The sequence below is a fragment of the Ranitomeya imitator genome, chromosome 7 (assembly GCF_032444005.1).
Source record: "Ranitomeya imitator isolate aRanImi1 chromosome 7, aRanImi1.pri, whole genome shotgun sequence".
Lineage (NCBI taxonomy): Eukaryota > Metazoa > Chordata > Amphibia > Anura > Dendrobatidae > Ranitomeya > Ranitomeya imitator.
The window spans coordinates 198,563,740-198,586,400 of NC_091288.1; the positions used below are offsets into that span (position 1 = coordinate 198,563,740).

A 22,661-nucleotide genomic window follows, 5' to 3' on the forward strand; every position below is an offset into this window, starting at 1 on the left:
GATCAGTGCCACCACCTCCTCCCCGCAGAGCTGCATGATCAGAGCCACCACCTCCTCCCCGCAGAGCTGTATGATCAGAGCCACCACCTCCTCCCTGCAGAGCTGTATGATCAGAGAAATCACCTCCTCCCCGGAGAGCCGTATGATCAGTGCCACCACCATCTCCCCGCAGAGCTGTATGATCAGAGCCACCACATTCTCCCCGCAGAGCTGTAGGATCAGAGCCATCACCTCCTCCCCGCAGAGCTGTATGACCAGTGCCACCACCCTCTCCCCGCAGAGCTGTATGATCAGAGCCACCACCTACTCCCCGCAGAGCTGTATGATCAGTGCCACCTCCTCCTCCCCGCAGAGCTGTATGATCAGAGCCACCACCTCCTCCCCGCAGAGCTGTATGATCAGAGCCACCACCTCCTCCCTGCAGAGCTGTATGATCAGAGAAATCACCTCCTCCCCGCACAGCTGTATGATCAGTGCCACCACCTCCTCCCCGCAGAGCTGTATGATCAGAGCCACCACCTCCTCCCCGCAGAGCTGTATGATCAGTGCCACCACCTCCTCCCCGCACAGCTGTATGATCAGTGCCACCACCTCCTTCCCGCAGAGCTGCATGATCAGAGCCACCACCTCCTCCCCGCAGAGCTGTATGATCAGAGCCACCACCTCCTCCCTGCAGAGCTGTATGATCAGAGAAATCACCTTCTCCCCGCAGAGCTGTATGATCAGAGCCACCACATTCTCCCCGCAGAGCTGTAGGATCAGAGCCATCACCTCCTCCCCGCAGAGCTGTATGATCAGTGCCACCACCCTCTCCCCGCAGAGCTGTATGATCAGAGAAATCACTTCCTCCCCGCAGAGCTGTATGATCAGTGCCACCACCCTCTCCCCGCAGAGCTGTATGATCAGAGCCACCACCTCCTCCTCGCAGAGCTGTATGATCAGATAAATCACCTCCTCCCAGGAGAGCTGTATGATCAGTGCCAACACCTCCTCCCCGCAGAGCTGTATGATCAGTGCCACCTCCTCCTCCCCGCAGAGCTGTATGATCAGAGCCACCACCTCCTCCCCGCAGAGCTGTATGATCAGAGCCACCACCTCCTCCCTGCAGAGCTGTATGATCAGAGAAATCACCTCCTCCGCGCAGAGCCGTATGATCAGAGCCACCACCTTCTCCCCGCAGAGCTGTATGATCAGTGCCAACACCTTCTCCCCGCAGAGCTGTATGATCAGTGCCACCACCACTCCCCGCAGAGCTGTATGATCAGTGCCACCACCCTCTCCCGCAGAGCTGTATGATCAGTGCCACCACCTCCTCCTCGCAGAGCTGTATCATCAGTGCCACCACCTACTCCTCCCTGCAGAGCTGTATGATCAGAGAAATCACCTCCACCCCGCAGAGCTGTATGATCAGTTCCACCACCTTCTCCCCCGCAGAGCTGTATGATCAGAGCCACCACTTCCTCCCCGCAAAGCTGTATAATCAGTGCCACCACCTCCACCCCGCAGAGCTGTATGATCAGAGAAATCACCTCCACCCCGCAGAGCTGTATAATCAGTGCCACCACCACTCCCCGCAGAGCTGTATGATCAGTGCCACCACCCTCTCCCGCAGAGCTGTATGATCAGTGCCACCACCTCTCCCCGCAGAGCTGTATGATCAGTGCCACCACCCTCTCCCTGCAGAGCTGTATGATCAGTGCCACCACTTTCTCCCCGCAGAGCTGTATGATCAGTGCCACCACCTCCACACCGCAGAGCTGTATGATCAGTGCCACCACCTTCCCCACCCCCGCAGATCTGTATGATCAGAACCATCTCCTCCTCCCCGCAGAGCTGTATGATCAGATCCACCACCTCCTCCCCTCAGAGATGTATGATCACAGCCATCACCTAATTCTCCCCGCAGAGCTGTATGATCAGGGCCACCACCTCCTCCCCATAGAACTGTATGATCAGGGCCACCACCTCCTCCCCGCAGAGCTGTATGATCAGGGCCACCACCTCCTCCCCGCAGAGCTGTATGATCAGGGCCACCACCTCCTCCCCGCAGAGCTGAATGACCAGTGCTACCACTTTCTCCCCGCAGAGCTGTATGATCAGTGCCACCTCCTCCTCCCCGCAGAGCTGTATGATCAGTGCCACCACCTCCTCCCCGCAGAGCTGTATGATCAGTGCCACCACCTCCTCCCCGCAGAGCTGTATGATCAGTGCCACCTCCTCCTCCCCGCAGAGCTGAATGACCAGTGCCACCACTTTCTCCCCGCAGAGCTGTATTATCAGTGCCACCTCCTCCTCCCCGCAGAGCTGTATAATCAGTGCCACTACCTCCACCCCGCAGAGCTGTATGATCTGAGAAATCACCTCCACCCCGCAGAGCTGTATGATCAGAGCCACCACCTCCTCCCCGCAGAGCTGTATGATCAGAGCCACCACCCTGTCCCCGCAGAGCTGTATAATCAGTGCCACCACCACTCCCCGCAGAGCTGTATGATCAGTGCCACCACCCTCTCCCGCAGAGCTGTATGATCAGTGCCACCACCTCTCCCCGCAGAGCTGTATGATCAGTGCCACCACTTTCTCCCCGCAGAGCTGTATGATCAGTGCCACCTCCTCCTCCACGCAGAACTGTATGATCAGTACCACCACCCTCTCCCCGCAGAGCTGTATGACCAGTGCCACCACCTCCTCCCCGCAGAGCTGTATGATCAAAGCCACTACCTCCTCCCCGCAGAGCTGTATCATCAGTGCCACCACCTCCTCCCCCCTGCAGAGCTGTATGATCAGAGAAATCACCTCCTCCCCGGAGAGCTGTATGATCAGTGCCACCACCTCCACCCCGCAGAGCTGTATGATCAGTGCCACCACCTTCCCCACCCCCGCAGATCTGTATGATCAGAACCATCTCCTCCTCCCCGCAGAGCTGTATGATCAGATCCACCACCTCCTCCCCTCAGAGCTGTATGATCACAGCCATCACCTAATCCTCCCCGCAGAGCAGTATGATCAGAGCCACCACCTCCTCCCCTCAGAGCTGTATGATCACAGCCATCACCTAATCCTCCCCGCAGAGCAGTATGATCAGAGCCACCACCTCCTCCCCGTAGAACTGTATGATCAGAGCCACCACCTCCTCCCCGCAGAGCTGTATGATCAGGGCCACCACCTCCTCCCCGCAGAGCTGTATGATCAGGGCCACCACCTCCTCCCCGCAGAGCTGAATGACCAGTGCCACCACTTTCTCCCCGCAGAGCTGTATGATCAGTGCCACCTCCTCCTCCCCGCAGAGCTGTATGATCAGGGCCACCACCTCCTCCCCGCAGAGCTGAATGACCAGTGCCACCACTTTCTCCCCGCAGAGCTGTATGATCAGGGCAACCACCTCCTCCCCGCAGAGCTGAATGACCAGTGCCACCACTTTCTCCCCGCAGAGCTGTATGATCAGTGCCACCACCTCCTCACCGCAGAGCTGTATGATCAGTGCCACCTCCTCCTCCCCGCAGAGCTGTATGATCAGTGCCACCACCTCCTCCCCGCAGAGCTGTATGATCAGTGCCACCACATCCTGCCCGCAGAGCTGTATGATCAGTGCCACCACCTCCTCCCCGCAGAGCTGTATGATCAGTGCCACCATTTCCTCCCCGCAGAGCTGTATGATCAGTGCCACCACCTCCTCCCCGCAGAGCTGTATGATCAGTGCCACCACCCTCTCCCGCAGAGCTGTATGATCAGTGCCATCACCTCCTCCCCGCAGAGCTGTATCATCAGTGCCACCACCTACTCCTCCCTGCAGAGCTGTATGATCAGAGAAATCACCTCCACCCCGCAGAGCTGTATGATCAGTGCCACCACCTTCTCCCCCGCAGAGCTGTATGATCAGAGCCACCACTTCCTCCCCGCAGAGCTGTATAATCAGTGCCACCACCTCCACCCCGCAGAGCTGTATGATCAGAGAAATCACCTCCACCCCGCAGAGCTGTATGATCAGAGCCACCACCTCCTCCCCGCAGAGCTGTATGATCAGAGCCACCACCCTCTCCCCGCAGAGCTGTATAATCAGTGCCACCACCTCCTCCCCGCAGAGCTGTATGATCAGAGCCACCACCTCCTCCCTGCAGAGCTGTATGATCAGAGAAATCACCTCCTCCCCGCACAGCTGTATGATCAGTACCACCACCTCCTCCCCGCAGAGCAGCATGATCAGAGCCACCACCTCCTCCTCGCAGAGCTGTATGATCAGTGCCACCACCTCCTCCCCGCAGAGCTGTATGATCAGTGCCACCTCCTCCTCCCCGCAGAGCTGTATGATCAGAGAAATCACCTCCACCCCGCAGAGCTGTATGATCAGTGCCACCACCTCCTCCCCGCAGAGCTGTATCATCAGTGCCACTACCTACTCCTCCCTGCAGAGCTTTATGATATGAGAAATCACCTCCACCCCGCAGAGCTGTATGATCAGAGCCACCACCTCCTCCCCGCAGAGCTGTATGATCAGAGCCACCACCCTCTCCCCGCAGAGCTGTATAATCAGTAGCACCACCTCCTCCCCGCAGAGCTGTATGATCAGTGCCACCACCTCCTCCCCGCAGAGCTGTATGATCAGTGCCACCACCTCCTCCCCGCAGAGCTGTATGATCAGTGCCACCTCCTCCTCCCCGCAGAGCTGTATGATCACAGCCACCTCCTCCTCCCCGCAGAGCTGTATGATCAGTGCCACCACCTCCTCCCCGCAGAGCTGTATGATCAGTGCCACCACCTCCTCCCCGCAGAGCTGTATGATCAGTGCCACCACCTCCTCCCCGCAGAGCTGTATGATCAGTGCCACCTCCTCCTCCCCGCAGAGCTGTATGATCAGAGCCACCACCTCCTCCCCGCAGAGCTGTATGATCAGAGACACCACCTCCTCCCTGCAGAGCTGTATGATCAGAGAAATCACCTCCTCCCCGCACAGCTGTATGATCAGTACCACCACCTCCTCCCCGCAGAGCTGTATGATCAGAGCCACCACCTCCTCCCCGCAGAGCTGTATGATCAGAGCCACCACCTCCTCCCTGCAGAGCTGTATGATCAGAGAAATCACCTCCTCCCCGCAGAGCTGTATGATCAGTGCCACCACCTCCTACCCGCAGAGCTGTATGATCAGTGCCACCACCTCCTCCCCGCAGAGCTGTATGATCAGTGCCACCACCTCCTCCCCGCAGAGCTGTATGATCAGAGCCACCACCTCCTCCCCGCAGAGCTGTATGATCAGAGACACCACCTCCTCCCTGCAGAGCTGTATGATCAGAGAAATCACCTCCTCCCCGCACAGCTGTATGATCAGTACCACCACCTCCTCCCCGCAGAGCTGTATGATCAGAGCCACCACCTCCTCCCCGCAGAGCTGTATGATCAGTACCACAACCTCCTCCCCGCAGAGCTGTATGATCAGTGCCACCACCTCCTCCCCGCAGAGCTGCATGATCAGAGCCACCACCTCCTCTCCGCAGAGCTGTATGATCAGAGCCACCACCTCCTCCCTGCAGAGCTGTATGATCAGAGAAATCACCTCCTCCCCGGAGAGCCGTATGATCAGAGCCACCACATTCTCCCCGCAGAGCTGTATGATCAGAGCCATCACCTCCTCCCCGCAGAGCTGTATGATCAGTGCCACCACCCTCTCCCCGCAGAGCTGTATGATCAGAGCCACCACCTACTCCCCTCAGACCTGTATGATCAGAGCCATAACCTCCTCCTCCCTGCAGAGCTGTATGATCAGAGAAATCACCTCCTCCCCGGAGAGCTGTATGATCAGTGCCAACACCTTCTCCCCGCAGAGCTGTATGATCAGTGCCACCACCTCCTCCCTGCAGAGCTGTATGATCAGTGCCACCACCTCCTCCCCGCAGAGCTGTACGATCAGTGCCACCACCTCCTCCCCGCAGAGCTGTATGATCAGTGCCACCACCTCCTCCCCGCAGAGCTGTATGATCAGTGCCACCACCTCCTCCCCGCAGAGCTGTATGATCAGTGCCACCACCTCCTCCCCGCAGAGCTGTATGATCAGTGCCACCTCCTCCTCCCCGCAGAGCTGTATGATCAGTGCCACCACCTCCTCCCCGCAGAGCTGTATGATCAGTGCCACCACCTCCTCCCCGCAGAGCTGTATGATCAGTGCCACCTCCTCCTCCCCGCAGAGCTGTATGATCAGTGCCACCACCTCCTCCCCGCAGAGCTGTATGATCAGTGCCACCACCTCCTCCCCGCAGAGCTGTATGATCAGTGTCACCTCCTCCTCCCCGCAGAGCTGTATGATCAGAGCCACCTCCTCCTCCCCGCAGAGCTGTATGATCAGTGCCACCACCTCCTCCCCGCAGAGCTGTATGATCAGTGCCACCACCTCCTCCCCGCAGAGATGTATGATCAGAGCCACCACCCCCTCCCTGCAGAGCTGTATGATCAGAGAAATCACCTCCTCCCCGCAGAGCTGTATGATCAGTGCCACCACCTCCTCCCCGCAGAGCTGTATGATCAGTGCCACCACCTCCTCCCCGCAGAGCTGTATGATCAGTGCCACCACCTCCTCCCCGCAGAGCTGTATGATCAGTGCCACCACCTCCTCCCTGCAGAGCTGTATGATCAGAGAAATCACCTCCTCCCCGCACAGCTGTATGATCAGTGCCACCACCTCCTCCCCGCAGAGCTGTATGATCAGTGCCACCTCCTCCTCCCCGCAGAGCTGTATGATCAGTGCCACCACCTCCTCCCCGCAGAGCTGTATGATCAGTGCCACCACCTCCTCCCCGCAGGGCTGTATGATCAGTGCCACATCCTCCTCCCCGCAGAGCTGTATGATCAGAGAAATCACCTCCACCCCGCAGAGCTGTATGATCAGTGCCACCACCTCCTCCCCGCAGAGCTGTATCATCAGTGCCACCACCTACTCCTCCCTGCAGAGCTGTATGATCAGAGAAATCACCTCCTCCCCGCAGAGCTGTATGATCAGTGCCACCACCTCCTCCCCGCAGGGCTGTATGATCAGTGCCACCTCCTCCTCCCCGCAGAGCTGTATGATCAGAGAAATCACCTCCACCCCGCAGAGCTGTATGATCAGTGCCACCACCTCCTCCCCGCAGAGCTGTATCATCAGTGCCACCACCTACTCCTCCCTGCAGAGCTGTATGATCAGAGAAATCACCTCCTCCCCGCAGAGCTGTATGATCAGTGCCACCACCTCCTCCCCGCAGAGCTGTATGATCAGTGCCACCACCTCCTCCCCGCAGAGCTGTATGATCAGTGCCACCACCTCCTCCCTGCAGAGCTGTATGATCAGAGAAATCACCTCCTCCCCGCACAGCTGTATGATCAGTGCCACCACCTCCTCCCCGCAGAGCTGTATGATCAGTGCCACCTCCTCCTCCCCGCAGAGCTGTATGATCAGTGCCACCACCTCCTCCCCGCAGAGCTGTATGATCAGTGCCACCACCTCCTCCCCGCAGGGCTGTATGATCAGTGCCACCTCCTCCTCCCCGCAGAGCTGTATGATCAGAGAAATCACCTCCACCCCGCAGAGCTGTATGATCAGTGCCACCACCTCCTCCCCGCAGAGCTGTATCATCAGTGCCACCACCTACTCCTCCCTGCAGAGCTGTATGATCAGAGAAATCACCTCCACCCCGCAGAGCTGTATGATCAGTGCCACCACCTTCTCCCCCGCAGAGCTGTATGATCAGAGCCACCACTTCCTCCCCGCAGAGCTGTATAATCAGTGCCACCACCTCCACCCCGCAGAGCTGTATGATCAGAGAAATCACCTCCACCCCGCAGAGCTGTATGATCAGAGCCACCACCTCCTCCCCGCAGAGCTGTATGATCAGAGCCACCACCCTCTCCCCGCAGAGCTGTATAATCAGTGCCACCACCTCCTCCCCGCAGAGCTGTATGATCAGTGCCACCACCTCCTCCCCGCAGAGCTGTATGATCAGTGCCACCACCTCCTCCCCGCAGAGCTGTATGATCAGAGCCACCACCTCCTCCCTGCAGAGCTGTATGATCAGAGAAATCACCTCCTCCCCGCACAGCTGTATGATCAGTACCACCACCTCCTCCCCGCAGAGCAGCATGATCAGAGCCACCACCTCCTCCTCGCAGAGCTGTATGATCAGTGCCACCACCTCCTCCCCGCAGAGCTGTATGATCAGTGCCACCTCCTCCTCCCCGCAGAGCTGTATGATCAGAGAAATCACCTCCACCCCGCAGAGCTGTATGATCAGTGCCACCACCTCCTCCCCGCAGAGCTGTATCATCAGTGCCACTACCTACTCCTCCCTGCAGAGCTGTATGATCAGAGAAATCACCTCCACCCCGCAGAGCTGTATGATCAGAGCCACCACCTCCTCCCCGCAGAGCTGTATGATCAGAGCCACCACCCTCTCCCCGCAGAGCTGTATAATCAGTAGCACCACCTCCTCCCCGCAGAGCTGTATGATCAGTGCCACCACCTCCTCCCCGCAGAGCTGTATGATCAGTGCCACCACCTACTCCCCGCAGAGCTGTATGATCAGTGCCACCTCCTCCTCCCCGCAGAGCTGTATGATCACAGCCACCTCCTCCTCCCCGCAGAGCTGTATGATCAGTGCCACCACCTCCTCCCCGCAGAGCTGTATGATCAGTGCCACCACCTCCTCCCCGCAGAGCTGTATGATCAGTGCCACCACCTCCTCCCCGCAGAGCTGTATGATCAGTGCCACCTCCTCCTCCCCGCAGAGCTGTATGATCAGAGCCACCACCTCCTCCCCGCAGAGCTGTATGATCAGAGACACCACCTCCTCCCTGCAGAGCTGTATGATCAGAGAAATCACCTCCCCCCCGCACAGCTGTATGATCAGTACCACCACCTCCTCCCCGCAGAGCTGTATGATCAGAGCCACCACCTCCTCCCCGCAGAGCTGTATGATCAGAGCCACCACCTCCTCCCTGCAGAGCTGTATGATCAGAGAAATCACCTCCTCCCCGCAGAGCTGTATGATCAGTGCCACCACCTCCTACCCGCAGAGCTGTATGATCAGTGCCACCACCTCCTCCCCGCAGAGCTGTATGATCAGTGCCACCACCTCCTCCCCGCAGAGCTGTATGATCAGTGCCACCACCTCCTCCCTGCAGAGCTGTATGATCAGAGCCACCACATTCTCCCCGCAGAGCTGTAGGATCAGAGCCATCACCTCCTCCCCGCAGAGCTGTATGATCAGTGCCACCACCTTCTCCCCGCAGAGCTGTATGATCAGAGCCACCACCTACTCCCCTCAGACCTGTATGATCAGAGCCATAACCTCCTCCTCCCTGCAGAGCTGTATGATCAGAGAAATCACCTCCTCCCCGGAGAGCTGTATGATCAGTGCCAACACCTTCTCCCCGCAGAGCTGTATGATCAGTGCCACCACCTCCTCCCCGCAGAGCTGTATGATCAGTGCCACCACCTCCTCCCCGCAGAGCTGTATGATCAGTGCCACCACCTCCTCCCCGCAGAGCTGTATGATCAGTGCCACCTCCTCCTCCCCGCAGAGCTGTATGATCAGTGCCACCACCTCCTCCCCGCAGAGCTGTATCATCAGTGCCACCACCTACTCCTCCCTGCAGAGCTGTATGATCAGAGAAATCACCTCCACCCCGCAGAGCTGTATGATCAGTGCCACCACCTTCTCCCCCGCAGAGCTGTATGATCAGTGCCACCACCTCCTCCCCGCAGAGCTGTATGATCGGTTTTCCTACTTGTAATGTTTTTAATATAACTGATGCTGGGCGCAGTCTCAGGATGGGGGGTTTGTGTGATCTGACGATAATGTGGGAGCTGCACTGTACAGCGCTATACACGGGGACATTTCAACGCAGATACATCAGCTGCTCCAGCAGCGGCAAATGAGTGATCTGAGGACAGACGCATCACGAAAGAGGCGGGGACTTCAGGGGGCGGGGATACTGGGCGGGAATAATAACAATGACTGGTCAAACATATCAACCCTTATTGGCCTCTTTTTTTCATGAAAGAACCAGTGGAGCGCAGGGGGCGTGTTTCCCGGAGACCAATGAGGACGCGCACCGGAGCATAAATACCCTGCTCCCGCCGCTCCTCTCATCACATCTGTGCCCGCCACGTCTATACGGAGCCATGGCAAGAACTAAGCAGACCGCTCGTAAATCCACCGGAGGGAAAGCTCCCCGCAAGCAGCTGGCCACAAAGGCCGCCAGGAAGAGCGCTCCCGCCACTGGTGGAGTGAAGAAGCCGCATCGTTACCGGCCAGGAACAGTCGCTCTCCGTGAGATCCGCCGCTATCAGAAATCCACCGAGCTGCTGATCCGTAAGCTTCCCTTCCAGCGCCTGGTGAGGGAGATCGCCCAGGACTTCAAGACCGATCTGCGTTTCCAGAGTTCGGCCGTCATGGCCCTGCAGGAGGCCAGCGAGGCTTATCTGGTGGGGTTGTTCGAAGACACCAACCTGTGCGCCATCCACGCCAAGAGGGTCACCATCATGCCCAAAGACATCCAGCTGGCCCGCCGGATCCGTGGGGAGAGAGCTTAGATCTGCCCCGGCTGCGACCACAACACAAAGGCTCTTTTCAGAGCCACCAAATCCTCCCACAAATGAGCCGAGTCCTGAACGGTCTCTCTTCTGCGCGTATTCTCCATATACGGAGCGCGGTCAGGAAAGGTAATAGCCGGCTGCTGTGTCCGATATTGTAGGTGATCCGCGATATTCCAGTTACCGCTCCGCGCATCCTTTATTCTCACCAAGTCCAAAAGTGCGACATCAATTACATGACTGACGTTTTATAAGGACAGGGTAAAGTGTGCGCTGTGCACAGCCCGGGTCTTTGGTGGTGGAGGCGCGGTTTCTGTACAGCGCAGACGTAAATGGGGTCCTAGTGGCGCCTCTGCAGTCTTGCGGCTTTAGGTTGTAATTATCATATATTTGAGTTTTCTCATCTTATCTGTGGCTGGTGCCGCCGGGGGTCTGGTTACATACAGCTCCCTGCTCTGCAGTGACCGGTAATGGCCACCAGTCGGGCACCACGTGTAATGATGAGTGACTGCCGGGGATCAGATGAGTTATCTGTAGATCAGTGTCCTTAAAATGTATTTTTTATTCTACTTTATAACAAGCTGGAAAATAACAACCGAAACTACAATGGAAGTAAAAATCAAAATAACCAACAGATCTAAGCGACGCTGAGATGAGAAGAATAGAGAAGCGGGAAAAGAAGAGCACAATAAGTGGAAAATTCAAAATCTCCAACCGTTCTGTGCTCAACCAATCAGACGAAAGGGAGGAGATAGGAGCTAATTGCAAAATTTCTACTAGCAATCTCCCCCGGATACGCGTCGGAACAGGTGAATATGCATGGCTCACCCTCCCCCGTCATACTCACCCTCCTGGCAGCGTCTCTGCAAGTCCCTGCTTCTCCGATGGTCTCTGGTGCCGGCAACTTGTTCCTGTGTTCGTCATGGTACCGCTCATTAAAGTAATGAATATGCGCTCCACGCCTGTGGGAGTGGAGCCACGTATGTATTCATTACTTTGTTTAGTGGTCACGTGGTACCACTCATTACAGGAAGAGATGCAGGCGCCAGAGACTATCTGAGAAGCAGAGACCGCGCCAGTATGAGGTGAGTATGATGTGCCAGCCGCCGACCCCCTGGTACAATGACTCCAGTATAAGACGAGAGGGGCACTTTCAGCCTAAAAAAAATGGCTGCAAATCTCAGATTATACTCGAATGTATAAGGTAAATGCCTCTGGCACTATAGAGGGCGATGTAGTAAGGATTATTTTTCAGTTACACTGGTGTTTAACCCTCTTGCTGCCTGTACAGTTTTTACATTAAAGCAATGAATTAAAAAAAAACACCAACAAACTAATTTGTACTTTACAATTATGAGCAGGTTCCTGTAATTTTGCATTAAAGCATGATATTTTATATAAAAAAAATGCATAAAAATGTCTTTCTGGGTTGTAATTGGTACATGAGGTAACGGCATAAATGAAGTACCATCATCTGGTGATTAAATGATGGGAAATCTCTTCTAATTTCACTTGCTTCTTTCGTCCTTCCAAATTTCCATTTATGGAAGTTCTTCATCAGAAAATGAACAAATGTCTATCATTGCATTACGCTGAGGTTGGGACGCTCTGGGGGTATCACATCCACAGGAAGGATATAATGGAACTAGAGAGAGTACAAAGGAGGCCAACAAAATTAATAAAGGGAATGGGAGAACTACAATACCCAGATAGGTTAGCGAAATTAGGATTATTTAGTCTAGAAAAAAGACGGGGCGATCTAATAACCATGTATAAGTATATAAGGGGACAATACAAATATCTCGCTGAGGATCTGTTTATACCAAGGAAGGTGACGGGCACAAGGGGGCATTCTTTGCGTCTGGAAGAGAGAAGGTTTTTCCACCAACATAGAAGAGGATTCTTTACTGTTAGGGCAGTGAGAATCTGGAATTGCTTGCCTGAGGAGGTGGTGATGGCGAACTCAGTCGAGGGGTTCAAGAGAGGCCTGGATGTCTTCCTGGAGCAGAACAATATTGTATCATACAATTATTAGGTTCTGTAGAAGGACGTAGATCTGGGGATTTATTATGATGGAATATAGGCTGAACTGGAAGGACAAATGTATTTTTTCGGCCTTACTAACTATGTTACATTGTATAGGGGATAACTGTGGGTGCATCAAAGTGTGTGTGTGTGTGGGGGGGGGGACTTAGGGCATCATACTGTTTGGGGAGTTACTGGGGGTATTATACCCCCACACAGTAACTGTGGGGACATCCTGCTGTGTGGGTATCTTACTGTGTAGGAGGCATCATACTGTGTGGAGGGTAACTGGGGGCATCATCTGTTGTGGAAGATATGATCCACCATGATCTGGAACAGTAATGACAATATTTAGGATACCCTCAATCATAAGGGAAGGAAATTACACATAATAGAAGCTGGAAAGATAATTGCAGAAACTGAGCAATGAGCGGGAAAATCAAACTTCCCTACAGTTTAGTATTTAGCCAATCAGCAGAGAAAGGGAGGAGCTAATGTAGATTCTGTAAGCCCCGTCCCGGAAGTGCGTCATCTCTGCAGTTCTCTCTCTGGTCCATTCTCCCTCCATATAAAGGTGCAGTCCCTGAGGCTCAGGAATCAGTTTTTGCTCATTAACTGCAGAAAATGTCTGGTCGCGGCAAAGGAGGAAAAGGTCTCGGGAAGGGCGGCGCCAAACGGCACAGGAAGGTGCTCCGTGATAACATCCAGGGCATCACCAAGCCTGCCATCCGCCGTCTAGCTCGCAGAGGAGGCGTCAAGCGCATCTCCGGCCTCATCTATGAGGAGACTCGCGGTGTCCTGAAAGTCTTCCTGGAGAACGTGATCCGTGACGCCGTCACCTACACCGAGCACGCCAAGAGGAAGACCGTCACCGCCATGGACGTGGTGTACGCGCTCAAGCGCCAGGGCCGCACTCTCTACGGCTTCGGAGGTTAATTGTGTTCTCTTCTGTCCTCACAACCCAAAGGCTCTTTTCAGAGCCACCCACATCTTCTAAGTGAGAGGCTGCACCTGACTGCTAGGATCTCATTTCTCTGCTGTGGTGATGTCGCTGTAATGTTAGTAGAACACTCATCGGTGCCGAATTTACGCTCCGAATACTGAATAGTCGAAAACTACCATCGGCCAAATAATTGTGGGGAATGGTAATTCTGACCCTGATCCGCAGTTCGGTAACGTCCTCTGATGCCGTTTTTGGGCGGATGGTTCTGTCGCTGCTTTTGGTTGTGAGACCTATTTGCAAATCCTGTTTTGTACCCGACGGATTCCGTGTGTGTATGATCTGGGAGTAGGGTCTCTTTAACCATATTCCCACACATTCAGTTTCCGAAGGATATCCTGACGTGGAAAGGCTTATTGGAAGCAGATCTCTCTACAGCTCTAATCAGGGGGTGTTCCGGGCGGTTTCCAAATGTAGGTTAATATTCTGTCTAGACATTTAAGATCCTGTTCTTATTGGGCGCTGATTGATTAGTATCCGGCTCAGCGTCTCTGCAGGGCAAAATATCCCCTGTGCGGCTGCCTGTAGTACCGGCCTCAGCCTGGGACGTGCTAGTTGTATGCTCCCGGGTCCTGACATACTGGGGCCGTGTCTGCTCCCCCGTCTTTCACCGCGGACTTCGGGTGATGCGGTTTCTTCTCATTGACCTACAAAGATAACATGGATTCATGGGGGATATATATCCGCACTGGGCCGCAGTGATAATTTCCTGATCAGATCCGTGTACAGGGAATGTGGCTGTAAGAGGCAGCTGGATAGATGGACGCCCTGTGTACCGGGTACGGAGGCTCCTGTGTGATGACCAAGTCCTGGACACTAATGTGTCGGATGGATGTCGCCTCTGAAGACTATTATAACCTCCTCAGAATAATAATGGCGACTGATCCCCGTGTTTGGGGGCAGACAGTTGGGAGGACAGGACCCGGTATTATCAGCGGGGTAGAGCTGCTCCCACCGGTATACACAGCGATCGCCGCTCCAGCAGAGGGGCCGGTAATAATCCGACGGACAAAGAAAAGCGATTGAGCGGGAAATTCAAAACCAGCAACGGATCTGTAATCAGCCAATGAGCGAGAGACATCCACAGGCGCCGACCAATCCCAGATACAGGAACATCCGCCCCCATTAACTCCTTAGTGTCCGTGTGTGCTGACCCCCACTACTCACTCGCTTTATAGAAGCGGCGACTTCCCCCACCCGAGACCCGGCAGCGTCACATCAGGCTCCGGGCAGAACATAGGAGACTTGTCTCAGTCAGGCTGTGATAGGATCAGCGCGGACACCACAGGGGATCTGCACAGGATAATACGCGGGTGAGTGAGGAGCCTCCTCCTGACAGGAATTAACCCCTCACCCGCCAGACTGTCAGTGCAATATATGGCTGATAGAAGACACAAGTCCAACAAGTGCAAACAACAAGTCAACAGAATATTTCTGCATTTCCTTCTGCTCCAGGACAGATATCTGTTTTCACCCCTTATCTATTCTGTCCAAAGCGAACGTTTTCTATTGGGTGAGAAACTCATTTGAGCAAGGAGCAATAATAAGCTCTGCCCTCTGTAGCTCATTGGTGGATCTCCAATACTCTTCTCCATTTTCATCTTCAGATCCGTCCAACGACAGGAGAGGAGGGCGGAGCAACGGACTATATAAGGCGACGCAGCACAGACTCTTCTCTACACGATTTTCCGTCATTAGTTATCGGCATCATGTCTGGACGCGGCAAACAAGGAGGAAAGGTCCGTGCTAAGGCCAAGACCCGCTCATCCCGGGCAGGACTGCAGTTCCCAGTCGGCCGTGTGCACAGGCTTCTCCGCAAGGGCAACTACGCTGAGAGAGTCGGCGCCGGCGCTCCGGTCTATCTGGCCGCTGTGCTGGAGTATCTGACCGCTGAGATCCTGGAATTGGCCGGCAATGCTGCCCGGGACAACAAGAAGACCCGCATCATCCCCCGTCACCTGCAGCTGGCGGTGCGCAATGACGAGGAGCTGAACAGGCTGCTGGGTGGGGTGACCATTGCCCAGGGGGGCGTCCTGCCCAACATCCAGGCCGTGCTGCTGCCCAAGAAGACCGAGAGTAGCAAGGCGAGCAAGAGCAAGTGAGCGCTGCCGCCAATCTCTACAAAACCAAAGGCTCTTCTAAGAGCCACCCACACCGTCACCACAAGAGCCGGCGCCGCCTATCTCGGGGGTCCTCGCATGAGGCTGATAGCTCATACACCATTGCCGCCATTGTTGGTGCACATATCCACAGAATAACAGGAGATGAATGGGTCAATCCCACATGAAGTCTCAGACCCTCAGGTGGAGTGTCGTCTGCCAAGCTCGCAGGAAATGTCCCCTCCTTAGTGTCTGATACTCCGCGGTGAGGTCTACATGTAGTTAGCAGGTCCCGCAGTAAGGGGGTGGGGGATGGTTGTCGCTATCAGTGACCTGTAACAATCCTCCGGAGATTATGAGCGGGGAATTCAAATTCCCCAACGGATTCTGTGATCAGACAATGAGCGAGAAACCTTGGTAACGCTCAGCCTTCAGTGATGTACATAGTAACATAGTTAGTAAGGCCGAAAAAAGACATCTGTCCATCCAGTTCAGCCCACACTCCATCACAACAAATCCCCAGATCTACGTCCCTCTACAGAACCTAATTGTATGATACAATATTGTTCTGCTCCAGGAAGACATCCAGGCCTCTCTTGAACCCCTCGACTGAGTTCGCCATCACCACCTCCTCAGGCAAGCAATTCCAGATTCTCACTGCCCTAACAGTAAAGAATCCTCTTCTATGTTGGTGGAAAAACCTTCTCTCCTCCAGACGCAAAGAATGCCCCCTTGTGCCCGTCACCTTCCTTGGTATAAACAGATCCTCAGCGAGATATTTGTATTGTCCCCTTATATACTTATACATGGTTATTAGATCGCCCCTCAGTCGTCTTTTTTCTAGACTAAATAATCCTAATTTCGCTAATCTATCTGGGTATTGTAGTTCTCCCATCCCCTTTATTAATTTTGTTGCCCGTCTTTCCTCTCCCGTTTAACTCCTTACGTGCCGTTTTCCAGCTGATCTTTTCTTTACCAGAGTATCCACAGATGCGGCACCTTCACCCCAGGCCCCGGCAGCGCTGTGTCCCCCATACACTGCACACAATGTATACGCTTTGTATATACATATACAGGACAGGAGCTGTAGGGAACAGAACCAACACCTGTGTCCCCCCATACACTGCACACACCGGATATATATAAATACATGACAGGACCTCAAAACGCGCAGCCGTGGCTATCAGACCTCAAACAGCCCATCATTATTCTGAGGAGGTTATAATAGTCTTCAGAGGCGCCATCCACCCGAAACATTAGTGTCCAGGACGTGGTCATCACATAGGAGTCGCCGTACCCTATGTGATGACACACAGGGCGTCCATCTATCCAGCTGCCTCCTACAGCCACATTCCCTGTACACGGATCTGATCAGGAAATTATCACTGCGGCCCAGTGCGGATATATATCCCCCATAAATCTACTAATCAGCGCCCAATAAGAACAGGATATTAAATGTCTAGACAGAATATTAACCTACATTTGGAAACCGCCCTGAACACCCCCCTGATTAGAGCTGTAGAGGGATCTGCTTCGGGTAAGCCGTTTAGTCTTTCCACGTCAGGATATCCTTGGGACTATTCAGTATTCGGAGCGTAACGTTGGCACCGATGAGTGTTCTAACATTACAGCGACATCACCAAAGCAGAGAAATCAGATCCTAGCAGTCAGGTGCAGCCCTCACTTAGAAGATGTGGGTGGCTCTGAAAAGAGCCTTTGGGTTGTGAGGACAGAAGAGAACACAATTAACCTCCGAAGCCGTAGAGAGTGCGGCCCTGGCGCTTGAGCGCGTACACCACGTCCATGGCGGTGACGGTCTTCCTCTTGGCGTGCTCGGTGTAGGTGACGGCGTCACGGATCACGTTCTCCAGGAAGACTTTCAGGACACCGCGAGTCTCCTCATAGATGAGGCCGGAGATGCGCTTGACGCCTCCTCTGCGAGCTAGACGGCGGATGGCAGGCTTGGTGATGCCCTGGATGTTATCACGGAGCACCTTCCTGTGCCGCTTGGCGCCGCCCTTCCCGAGACCTTTTCCTCCTTTGCCGCGACCAGACATTTTCTTCAGTCAATGAGCAAAAACTGATTCCTAAGCCTCAGGGACTGCTCCTTTATATGGAGGAAGAATGGACCAGAGAGAGAACTGGAGAGATGACGCTATCCGGGGCGGGGCTTACAGAATCATTAGCTCCTCCCTTCCTCTGCTCATTGGCTGAACACAGAACTGTTGGGAAGTTTGAATTTCCCGCCCATTGTACAGTTTCTGCAATTATTTTTCCAGCTTCTTTATTATATACAATTTCCTTCCCTGTAGCGGCAGGTATCCCGACTATTGTCATGACCATGCCAGATCAGAGTGGATCATACTCTCCACAATGTATGATGCCCCCACAGTTAATCCCAATACACGGTTGAAAGCAGCAAGTGAAATTAGGAGAGATTTTTCATCATATCAACATCAGGTGATTGAATGTTAATTTATGCCATTACCTCATGTACCAATCACAACCCAGAAAGACACATTTTTATGCATTGTTTATATAAAATGTTATGCTTTAATTCAAAATTACAGGAATGTGCCGTGTTTTTTTTTTGTTTGTTTTCTTTAATTGTTCTGATTTAATGTGAAAACTGTACTGGAAGCAAACCAAAATAGAAAAATAATCCCTACTACATCACCCTCTATAGTGCCAAAGGCATTTGCTTTCTTATAACCAGGACGTGCTTCTTCGAAATTGGGGCCTGAGTAGCTGTCGGATGGCCAGGAGGGCTTCTGGGTCCCAGTAGGACACTGTAGGAAAAAAACAGGTTGGATCCACTACAAATCACAGCACAAAAGGCATTTCCGCAATGAGATCTGCAGCAGAAAAGTCCCTTAAACTTCCGCATCAGTAGCAATCTGCATCGTGCATTTCTTCCCCCCATAAGGTGGCTTTGACGTCCTGCAGCAGTGACCGGGGAGTCTCGTGTACATAATCGCTGTATTTCGGCAGGGAACATTTTATGTTATCCAAATCCATCTTCTTTATGACCCCAGTGGCCCATTCTGGTGGGCGACCCTGCCGGTCCCCAGCACCGTCCCCGCCTGCCATTTGCTTCTCTTTTATCGTGTGCTCCAGCCAGTCTCTTCCATACTCTTCGGAGGGATCAGTGTCCCCATTGCACAGTTTGGGCTTCACAGCGAGAAGGATTTCACACGCCTTTGATGCCACTGACCGGTCACAGTCACACAGACAAGTCAATAAGGCCGGAAAAAGCCCGACTCATTCACATGTAACCAGAGCGTCGGAGATGGAACCTGAGCTTCTGCTAGATGGCAGCCCTATAGTGTAAGGGCACGTTAGGGACGGTCCCATCTCCAATGTTTGGGACATATAGGAATGTGCCAGGTCCAATGCGTTCACCTTCACCTCCCAATCCAAGTCACTGCACGTCATCTCCAAAATCTGGGACAGCACGGTGTCCGAGTCTTGGAGTTTTTGCATGCGACCATTCCTTAGCAAGTTAGTAAACACCTTTACCACCGCCCTCCTGGGGAAACCTTTCATTACATGGGGCACCAGAGCCTGTAGGAAGGACACAATTATTGATTATTAACCTTCCATAGCATATCATCCCGCACCACAGCGGAGACACTTGAGGGCACATAGAGGCGGGTTATCATCACTTGTGCCTTCTCCTTAGCTATAGCTCGAAGTATCGGCAATGCTGATGAGAATACTGGGCCCAGCGATCACTTGGCTGGATATGGAAACGTGGAGAGGAAAAACGAGGATGATGACAGGGATTACAGCAGCACCGCACGTACAGATGGCGGTGCCTGGAAAATCTAGTACATCTGCCTCATTTTGGAGAGGTGCACTGCTGACATGAAGGATTGATCATCTCTCCCTGGAAGAGAGAAGGAGAGAGAGAGATAAAGACAAAGAGAGAGAGAGTGAACGAGAGAGAATGAGAAAGAAGGAGAGAGAGAGAGAGAGAAAGCAAAGGAGAAAGAAAGAGAGATAAAGACAAAGAGAAAGAAAGAGGGAGATAAGTAGAGAGAGAAGAAATAGAGATGAAGAAAGAGACAAGGAGAGAGAAAGATAGAGATAAAGTGAGAAAAAAGAGAAAGAGAAAGCAAGAGAAAGAGAGGGTGAGAGAGAAATAGAAAGGGGAAAAGGGTAAGAGTGAGAGAAAGATTTAGAGAAAGAAAAGAGAAAGAAAGAGAGGAGATAAATCTTTCTTAGAAATTGGCGCCTGAGTAGCAGTTGGATGGCCAGGAGGGCTTCTGGGTCCCAGTAGGGCACTGTAGTAAAAAAAGAAAAACACAGGTTGGATCCACTACAAATTACAGCACAAAAGGCATTTCCGCAGTGAAATCTGCAGCAGAAAAGTACCATAAACTTCCGCATCAGTAGCAATCTGCATCGTGCATTTCTTCCCCCCATAAGGTTGCTTTGACGTCCTGCAGCAGTGACCGGGGAGTTTCGTGTACATGATCGCTGTTTTTCGGAAGGGGACATTTTATGTTATCCAAATCCATCTTCTGTATGACACCAGTGGCCCAATCTGGTGGGCGACCCTGCCGGCCCCAGCACCGTCCCCGCCTGCCATTTGCTTCTCTTTTATCGTGTGCTCCAGCCAGTCTCTTCCATGCTGTTCGGAGGGATCAGTGTCCCCATTACACAGTTTGGGCTTCACAGCAAGAAGGATTTCACAAAACTTTAATGCCACTGGCCGGTCACAGTCACACAGACAAGTCAATAAGGCCGGAAAAAGCCCGACTCATTCACATGTAACCAGAGCGTCGGAGATGGAACCTGAGCTTCTGCTAGATGGCAGCCCTATAGTGTAAGGGCACGTTAGGGACGGTCCCATCTCCAATGTTTGGGACATATAGGAATGTGCCAGGTCCACTGCGTTCACCTTCACCTCCCAATCCAAGTCACTGCACGTCATCTCCAAAATCTGGGACAGCACGGTGTCCGAGTCTTGGAGTTTTTGCATGCGACCATTCCTTAGCAAGTCATTAAACATCTTTACCACCGCCCTCCTGGGGAAACCTTTCATTCCATGGGGCACCAGAGCCTGTAGGAAGGACACAATTATTGATTATTAACCTTCCATAGCATATCATCCCGCACCACAGCGGAGACACTTGAGGGCACATAGAGGCGGGTTATCATCACTTGTGCCTTCTCCTTTGCTACAGCTCGAAGTATCGGCAATGCTGATGAGAATACTGGGCCCAGCGATCACTTGGCTGGATATGGAAACGTGGAGAGGAAAAACGAGGATGATGACAGGGATTACAGCAGCACCCCACGTGCAGATGGCGGTGCCTAGAAAATCTAGTACATCTGCCTCATTTTGGAGAGGTGCACTGCTGACATGAAGGATTGATAATCTCTCCCTGAGAGAGAGAAAGAGAGAGATAAAGTGAAAGAGAGAGAATGAGAAAGAAGGAGATAGAGAGAAAGAAAGGGAGAAAGAGAGAGAGAGAGACAAAAAGACATAAAGAGAGAGATAGAGAAGTAGAGAGAAGAGAGATAAAGAAAGAGAGAAGGAGAGAGATAGATATAAAGTAAGAAAAAGAGAAAGCAAGGGAAAGAGAGGGAGAGAGAGAAATAGAAAGGAAGAAAGAGTAAGAGTGAGAGAAAGATTTAGAGAAAAAAGAAGAGAGAAAGAGAGGAGAGCGAAGAGAGAAAGGAGAGAAGGAAATAATGAAAGAGAGGAGAGAGAAATAGAGATTAAGAAAGAGGGAGAGAGAGAGAAAGAAGAAGAGAGGGGAGACTGCTCTATATACTGTACACTCTGGTCTATAAATTGTACACACTGCTGTATATACTTTACACACTGCTCTATATACTGTACACACTGCTGTATGTACTGTACACACTGGCTCTATATACTGTGCACACTGCTGTATATACTGTGTACTCTGCTGTATATACTGTGTACTCTGCTGTATATACTGTACACTCTGCTGTATATACTGTACCCTCTCCTCTAGTATCAGTGACACTTATTACACTGCTGATCTGGGCTGTGCAGATGTGATGTTGTGCACTATATATACTATGTACAGCTGTGTTCTCTGTGTAGACGCTGGATTTTGTGTCTCCGCTTTTCTCCCAATATTCCCCTTTTACACAATAGTGGGGGTCACATAAATCCATTAATATTTCAGTTTTCTCCCCGGAGATGTTTATGTGTTTGGTTGGGGAGTCGCAGTGTGCAGCTGTCGCCTCATCAGAGCTCTTCGCACCATGACAGGCCGCAGCGGTCACAGCTTCACACTGGGTAAGACACGATATCAGGCAGGTGATTGCAATCAGCCACCGATGTGGATCATCTACTGGTGTGGAACACGTGTCCCCCCAATCCTCTGCACATACGGGGTACAGTGACACCACAGGTCAGGGAGGTGGCAGTCAGCGGAGGCCGTCGCCTGTGTTACCCTTCTGGGTTGTCAGCAGCTCCAGCTCGTCCCCACATCGTACAATCAGCTTCCTGTGCGATAGACATAGGAGTAAAGATCCCTGTGATGGTGACAGGAGCCGGGAATAGGAGGAACGAGCTCCCGCAGCAGATTTATCTCCCCGGATACACAGTGATGTGCAGATCGGGAGGACGGCGGCGATGATCCCGGGATTTCCTCTCCGCTCTTTCCCGGCATCTCTGCTAGTGACGGCTACAAATGGCCGGTGGAGATGTTGGAGAAGGGGAGGCGACGGAGGAATCGCGCTCTGCTGTCCGGTGTTAGCCGGTAAAGGGCTTTTATCCCGGGCAGGGAAGCACAAGGGGAGAGCGGAGCTTCACTCGGACTCAGCTGGGAGGGGGCGGGGCCTGTGTCCAGTGTCAGCCAATAGAAGCTCAGGACGGTGCTGCTCAGCAGCCAATCAGTGCGCAGTAAGCCTGTACATATAACAGGCGCCTCCAGCTCCGGCCTCAGTGTTTTCCTTCCTATCAGGAAATATTTTCATTTTGCTTCAGCAGCACATG

At 53.2% G+C, this 22,661-nt stretch overlaps 2 protein-coding genes across 2 annotated transcripts; both read left to right on the forward strand.

The window, feature by feature from the left end:
• Window positions 1–10,113: 10,113 nt before the first annotated feature.
• Window positions 10,114–10,601, forward strand: LOC138645964 (histone H3). Its single transcript, XM_069735442.1, has one exon. The coding sequence runs from the start codon at window positions 10,142–10,144 to the stop codon at window positions 10,550–10,552; it is 411 nt and encodes a 136-aa protein (XP_069591543.1). The 5' UTR covers window positions 10,114–10,141; the 3' UTR covers window positions 10,553–10,601.
• Window positions 10,602–15,258: 4,657 nt separating this feature from the next.
• LOC138645965 (histone H2A type 1) lies at window positions 15,259–15,679 on the forward strand. The gene has a single exon (XM_069735443.1). The coding sequence runs from the start codon at window positions 15,287–15,289 to the stop codon at window positions 15,677–15,679; it is 393 nt and encodes a 130-aa protein (XP_069591544.1). The 5' UTR covers window positions 15,259–15,286.
• The last annotated feature ends 6,982 nt before the right edge of the window (window positions 15,680–22,661 follow it).